Source organism: Columba livia, chromosome 13 (assembly GCF_036013475.1).
Source record: "Columba livia isolate bColLiv1 breed racing homer chromosome 13, bColLiv1.pat.W.v2, whole genome shotgun sequence".
Lineage (NCBI taxonomy): Eukaryota > Metazoa > Chordata > Aves > Columbiformes > Columbidae > Columba > Columba livia.
This window is the reverse complement of record NC_088614.1, coordinates 12,956,815-12,963,494: the sequence shown is the minus strand read 5'-3', so window position 1 is coordinate 12,963,494 and position 6,680 is coordinate 12,956,815. Positions and strand designations below refer to the sequence as shown.

General features: G+C 57.8%; 1 protein-coding gene across 3 annotated transcripts; it reads right to left on the bottom strand.

Moving 5' to 3' along the window:
• Positions 1–23: 23 nt before the first annotated feature.
• ADGRG3 (adhesion G protein-coupled receptor G3) lies at positions 24–6,129 on the bottom strand. Of its 3 annotated transcripts, XM_013370498.3 has the most exons (13): positions 5,934–6,126; positions 5,462–5,491; positions 5,213–5,372; positions 5,013–5,130; positions 4,219–4,359; positions 4,011–4,133; positions 3,888–3,927; positions 3,704–3,804; positions 3,086–3,198; positions 2,653–2,936; positions 2,012–2,105; positions 1,283–1,569; positions 24–837 (listed from the first exon to the last, which is right to left on the bottom strand). In XM_013370498.3, the coding sequence occupies exons 1-13, from the start codon at positions 5,977–5,979 to the stop codon at positions 722–724; spliced, it is 1,653 nt and encodes a 550-aa protein (XP_013225952.2). In that variant the 5' UTR covers positions 5,980–6,126; the 3' UTR covers positions 24–721. The 3 variants fall into 3 exon arrangements, with proteins under 3 accessions (XP_013225952.2, XP_021157082.2, XP_064885300.1); XM_021301407.2 differs by lacking the exon at positions 4,011–4,133; XM_065029228.1 differs by lacking the exons at positions 5,013–5,130; positions 5,213–5,372 and having other exon boundaries at positions 5,934–6,129.
• Positions 6,130–6,680: the final 551 nt, after the last annotated feature.

Here is a 6,680-nt window from a genome sequence, read left to right as displayed (position 1 = left end):
TTAAGCATCAAACACTAAACTCATAATGCTCAGACATCTGGCAGAGATTTAATACTAAGACACAGAGAAGGAGAAGATAAGTGTTTTCCCTGTGAGGCAGCTGTGTGTGTCCATTTGGCTGAAGCAGGGTGTCACCACAACCACCATTGCTGGTCTCAGAGGGTGTTTTGCAGGAGAAACATACCGCAGGTCCCTGCCTGAAGAGCTTGGCCCCGCTTCGTTCAGAGAGGACATATTGCAAAGAAGTTCACGGGATTCCTCTTTTTTTGCCAGTTCCCAGAGCTGAACATCCTGAGTCTAGGCTGGACCAAGTTGATCTTCCCACCTCCAACAGCAGGAAAACCCATCACTGGGCTGGTCCAGCACCAAAGGCCATCTCCAGTGAAGAGTGGGGTGGCTCCATCCTGGCTGATGGCTCCCTCCTCACCCTTGCAAGAGCCCCTGGGGAATGAGATCACGAGCACTTCAAGATCATGGAGGAGCTACAGCCCAGAGGGACTTTGGCAGAGGGGTGTCTCCAGAGCTCCTTGCCCAAGACAGGCCACTAAGAAAGAAAGGGCTGAAGCAAAGAGCCCTTCTAAGGTGGATCATGCCCACAGAAGGGTAAACTGAGGCACAGTAAACTGAGGTCTTGTCCTCTATGGGGGAGCTGCATCCATTAGGATCAAAGCTTGCTTGCAGCAGGTGCATGCACAGGCAGGGAGGGAGGTTGAGCCAGCAGCTAGTCCTGGGAGACTGTGGTGGTTTTGTTGTGTTTGATGATGTGGGTGAGGGAGCCAGTGGTCTCCTTTGTCTTCGGGTAGTAAAGAATGACCAGCCAGATGAATATGAAAATTCCTGCAGGGAAAGGAAGGCAGAGACTCAGCAGCAGCAGGAGATGGTGGGAGACATCCTGCCAGGATGCTGCTGGCACCTCCCTACTGCTTCGAGGGAGCTCCTCCAGCTCACTCCTGCTCCTGCAGGAGGGTCTCCCCATGCTTCAGGGTGAGCTATTTGGCTGGGATATGCCCTGGGTGGATCACGTCCCTGTTCCTCTACTAAGGAATGGCTTCCTTGGAAGAAAACCACCCTCATTGTAGTGAACAAGGTTGGAAGCCATGACCAGCTCCATGCTGGTGGCTGGACCTGATGCTTGACATGCCTTGCCGAAGGAAAGGACATGACAGTGCTGGGAAGGTGCTGGTGCCTTGGGACCCCTGGTCAACCCACTGCCAGCCTGGCTCCTGCCTCCTCCATCTTCCCCACTAGAGCCCAGGGAGCCCAGCTCAGAGCTGGCCCTGACCTTGGAGAGAGTTGAGGATGGTGAAGAGGTAGAGCATGAACGTAGAGGAGGTGCCATGGGTGAGGAACACCAGGGCCCAGGTGGCTCCCAGCAGGCAGAAGAGCCCCATTGCCACCAGGGCCACCTTCCAGGTGTTGCGGTCCCCTTGCACTGTCCCTGTGTCCTGCAGGCAGCAGATCTTCTGAGTCACTACCCCGAAGACAGCCATGTTGAAGAGGAAGATGAGGCCAAAGTATCCGCAGTTGGTGATGTAGTGGACCAGGAGATATTTGGAAGTGATCCAGCACCTGAAAAGTGACAACTGCGGTTTCTCCAGCAGCTCTGCCAGCTGTGGCAGCACCCATGGGAGCCTCCCCATGGGGATGTGTTGGGGGATGCAGGGACACCCTTGTGCTGGTGAGGTTTGCCAAGGCCAAGGGAAAGCAGCACGGATAGGGGTGTGGATCCATCGCCCTAAGGTTGCTCAGCCTGGGGAAGCTCCAGGTGAGCCTTGGATGTCCTTCCATGACCTGGAGGCCTGTGGACATGACCAAGGGGGCTTGGCAGCAGAAGCGGTGGTTGCCACAGATGTAGAAAGCTCCTGTGTTGTAATCAGGATTAGGGAAGTGGAAGCATGACGTAAAGCCAAGCAGGATGGGTGCAACCCCACCACCATGCTCCCAGCAGGACCAGGTTACCGCTCCCCATGCCAAAGGGCCACGTAAGCACTGTGGGCAGTGGCACACGCACAGGTGGACTATGACTTGGTGGTCCATGGTCTGGATGCAGTATTCTCCATAGCTCCCAATGACTCCTGCCACCCCCACCACAAGTACAGGGAAGCCTGGAAGGACAAGAGAGACACATGGAGGAGGCCAGAAAGGCAAGTGGTGGGTAAGGTGGTAAGTTTGGGGTCTCTGCATGGTCCTGGATGTGATGACCTCGGGGTAGATGGGGCTTAGGGACCTGCACAAGGGCCGCAGGGTCACAACAGTCACTGCTGGGACGTGATGTGGAGGAAGTACAGTGCTGGGCAGCAGGACTCAACGTGTCCCTTAACCTCTCTGTGGGATCATCTGCTCCAGTGTGCCCTAAGGTGCCCATGGAGGGCTGGCAATGGAGTAACAAAGACCCTGGAGGACATCACCTGCTCAATGAGAAGGAGGCTGGTCCCCAGCGGGATGGAGGGTCCCTGTGGGTGCTGCCCTGAATTTGCTACACCAAGCCCATATAAGACACTTCTCAGCCCTGACCACAGCACTTGGAAGAGTTGTGGGCAGGACAAGGGCTTGCTCGCCCTCTGCCTGTCACTGCACCACCCCGTTCCCTCTCTGCTTGTAACCCACTGTCTGCTGCTCCCCCCAGCTCTTGCCCAGGCTCGTGGTGCTCACCCCAGCCCACCAGGCACAGCTTCAGCAGGTAGTGGTGGATGTAGGTGCCAAGGACCTTGACAAAGAGGAGGTAGAGGTGGCAGCCCTCCAACGCCATCCAGGTGAAGCAGCAGAGCAGGCAGTAGTGGGTGACCCCCCCCAGCACCTTGCAGGTTGCTGGTTGGGTCCCACCAGAGAGCCCACTGTTGAGCAGGAAGGCCAGGTTGAGGAGGAAAAGGCTGCCCACAAGGTTCATGTGCAGGCCCAGGTTGATGCGGAGAGTCTCCTCGGATCTGAACCTGCACCTGAGCATCCCCAGAGGGAGCAGAAAAGGTGTGGGTCACAGCTGAGCAGGGTCTCATGCTGTATCACAGCAGGTTCATGCAGAGACACCACCATTTCCCCACATCTCTCCCAGCCTGATGAGTACCTGGGGCCTTCTGGCACATCCTACCTTAAGAAGATGCAGAAGGCAATGGTGAAGATGGAGAAAGCCATGGCTACCCCGCAGCCAGTGCTGGCAACGGCCATCAAGGCTTGTGCCGTAGACCTGTCCAGAGCTGGGTTCTACCAAACATGCACACATTGGGTTAGACAGGCTCTGTACGAACCTAGAAAACCTGACTGCAGCTACCAGAGCCATGGGGCTGACAACCCCAGTGGGCTGCTGCAGGGAGCCCGCACAAGCCCTCTGGTCTGTCCCCCCAGAAGGTATTTGGAGGGAGCTGGGTGGTGGTGGCTCAGAGGAGATGCTCCCTGAGGTGGACTGAGGGATGAGTGTGAAGGCTAAGATGGACCACCATGAGCACCTCCCTGGGAGCCTCTATCAGGAGATGGGACCTCAAGCCTTGCTGTTCCAGAGCCAGCACTAGCCTGGGGGCCATTTCCACCCTGTTCCCACTCTGCTGAGCTGCTGCCCTCCTGAGCTAAGACTGGGCTTGATTTTGGGACCTGGGCTTGCCTGGGACCAGCTACAACTGTCCCTGTGCAGCTACTGGTGACACCTGAGGGGCTGCTGAGAAGGGGCAGGCAGTGGGATACGAGCAGGAGATACAGGGAATGGGTTTGTCACCAGGAGTAGGGTGAAAAAGGTGAGATGATCACAGGAGCAGATTGTCCCCTTGTCCTCAGGCTGTGTGACACATCCGCTGCTGCTCCAGCCTCCTGCCTGCCCTGTGACAGACATGGTGACAGCCATGAGTGTTGGGCACAGCACCTGTGCCTGGCCCCCTGCCCAGTCCTGGTGATGACCATACCTTTGCTGACATCCCAGAAGACACATTGTGGAGTAACACCCTGCAAGGAGGGACAGCAGCATCACCCAATGCCACAGTGAGCGGTACTGGAGGAGAGATGGAGGGAGGACATGGCTCACTTACGTGTGGCAGCTGCCTGTGGGCAAAGGTGAGCTGCACAGGGTCCTGCAGCCCGGAGATGCTCATCTCTCCCACCGTGATGCCCACCACGGTGTTGTCCAGGACCTGCCCTCTCTGGTTGAGCTCCTGCATGGGGACAGTGCTGCCTGAGCCCAGGCAGCGGGTGGCAAGTGTTGGTGGCTGGAGAGATGCTGGCAATGCCAGCTCATACCTTGAACATGCCAAGCTGGTGGATGTTGAGGACTGTCACCACCACACGCTCTGTCTGGCTGCTCAGGGACTGGAATATCTCCTTAGGAAGCTGGATTTTGCCTGCCTTCCCCTTCTCTGTCATGTTCAGCGTCATGGGGCCCTGCGGTGGAGAACAGCAATGGGGGGTTGTTTGCTGGTAGCATCACCTCTCTGCTCAGGACCCACCAGCCTTGCTTCAGGCACAAATTCAGCCTAGCCTGGGTGGGTTTTGCTCACCAACATTATCAGGAGCCCCAGGGGCAGAAGGGGAGAACCTCATCCCCAGCACCCAGCAGGGAAGGGGCAGAGCTGGGAGCAGTTCCCAGGGGAGCCCCAATCCACCATCACCACATGGGACATGAATCATAGAATCATAGAACAGTTTGGGTTAGAAGGGACCTTCAAAGGTTGTCTCATCCAAACCCCCTGCAATGAGCAATGACATCTTGCAACTAGATCAGGCTGAGTCTCCTGGGACATCCAGAGAGAGCCTGAGAGTGGGTAGGAGGTGCAAATCCCACAGATTCCTTCTCTTCCTCTTCCTCCTCCTCCCTCTGTCCCCCCACCTGCTGCTGGGACAGCTCCTGAGGGAGAGCTCTCTCCTCCCAAGCACCATTTGTCATGACTCCTTGCCAAGGGATGGTGAAGTTGACGTGAGTCCACGGAGCAAGTTGGAAGAAGAGCACGCCGTGGCACGCCAAGCCCTGAGGCAGGGTTCAAGGGATGCTTGGAAGGCATGGAGCTTTCCGAGCAAGGGAGAGAGCTACATCTCACCTCTGTGGGAGAAAAGGTGATGAGGACATCATGGGTGACAGCCCTGCTGACGTTCAGGAGCAGCACCTTCAACCCAGCCAGCCCACTGCGTAGCCCCGGCCCTGCCGACTGCAGCAGCCTGTGGGGCAGAAGGGCTGTGGGAGAGGGGCACACGGGGGGCTGAGCCCCCAAACCCCGCCACAGCCACCCCTGCCCACTACCTGAGCCAGCGCTCCCGCAGGCAGGCACACGCGGGGCTCCTGGAGCGCCCCAGCTCCCGGCAGCGCCGGGGCAAATCAGGGCTGAGGGTCCCATCACTGCGCTGCTCCAGCTCCACCAAGATGTTGCAGCACCAGTGGTGCTTGTCACCCCGCCTCAGGGCTGGGGAGAAGGGGACCAGGGTGACCACTGGGTGCCATGGCACTGGGTGGGCACCGGGGGCAAGGGCAGGGATGGGAGGGACCACTCACCAGCACAGCTCTCCTGTCCCCTGGCAGCATCTGGAAGAAAAGCACATGGGCAAATGGGGGGAAAGCCCCAAAATCTAGGGCCAGTCCTCCCCTTGCCCACAGGCTTGAAAGGAGCAGCCCTGAAGTCACATTGGCTTCCAAAAGCAGCTGGACAGGCATTGGGGCTGGTGAGGGCAAAGCCACCATGCCTCTATTGACATGTCGCCGCGTCCAGTCCCCTCAGGGTGGCTCACAGGAGAGACCCTGGGCTGCTGGTCCAGGGTTTTAAAAGAGCCCCCAGCAGCAAACAACCCACCCTGCTCCACTCACCTGTGCACATCCCAGCGGGGACACTCCCTTCTGGTCTGGCCACATTTTGGGGTGAAACCCCACCATGGTCTTTGGGTCAACCCTGTCCCATGGGAAAACCCACCCCCAAGCCCAGATACCCCCTATGCTGGGGGGGTCCATGTCCCTCTCACCCACCACTCACCGGGCAGCACCAGGAGCAGCAGGACAGTGCCTAGAAACGGGTTCATGCTGAGTTGTGGGGTCTCCTGGCTGTCCCTGGCTGTCCCACGGTGCTCTGCTCCTCTCGTCCTGCTGGCTCTGCTCCTCTTTGTGCCCCGCCAGGGCTTGTAGCTGAGTCAACAGCTGTGTCTTCATTTCCCTTCTGCAAACCCCTCGCGCCTTCCTGTGGGTTGGCAAGTGACCTCCTGCTCCAGCTCACAGCAACAGCAACAACCGTCAGAGCCACGTCATTTCCCCCTCGGCCACTTCCCCCAGCTGACTCGGGGATATTTTCTTTCCCCTTTTTACCTCCATCATGCCAAATCCTTGGCTGATGCCCCTCACCAGCCCAGTGACGTGTTGGAGCATCCCTCTCCCAAACTGGACAAGTCACCAGGAATCGCTACGAGCTGTCGGGGATGAAACATCCCCCTCCTGGTAAGGTCTACCTGCCCCAAATAGGACCTGGGGCTGCATGGAGGGAGATGAACCGCATCCAGAGCATCATCTGGAAGGGGGACTGGTGGGATGGTAGACATGGTGCTGCGCTTGCAAGTGGCACAAGTAAAGGTTTAGCCAGTTGACTAAGACCAGGGACCAGGCAACCCATTTCTCATTACTTACATGATTGCACTGGTGGATTTGCCACCAATGGATTCACAAACAGCAACGGAGAAGGGGCTGCAGTTTGTCCAGCTGGCCAGGAGTATCAGCCAGGAGAGCCACGGTC

Coding starts and splice junctions, on each gene's coding strand:
- ADGRG3 (XM_013370498.3), bottom strand. CDS start 5,979: ATGAACCCGTTTCTAGGCACTGTCCTGCTGCTCCTGGTGCTGCCCG. Junction 5,131..5,212: donor CTGCGGGAGCGCTGGCTCAG/GTAGTGGGCAGG, acceptor TCTGCCCCACAG/GCTGCTGCAGTCGGCAGGGC. Junction 2,106..2,652: donor GCTGTGCCTGGTGGGCTGGG/GTGAGCACCACG, acceptor TTGTCCTTCCAG/GCTTCCCTGTACTTGTGGTG.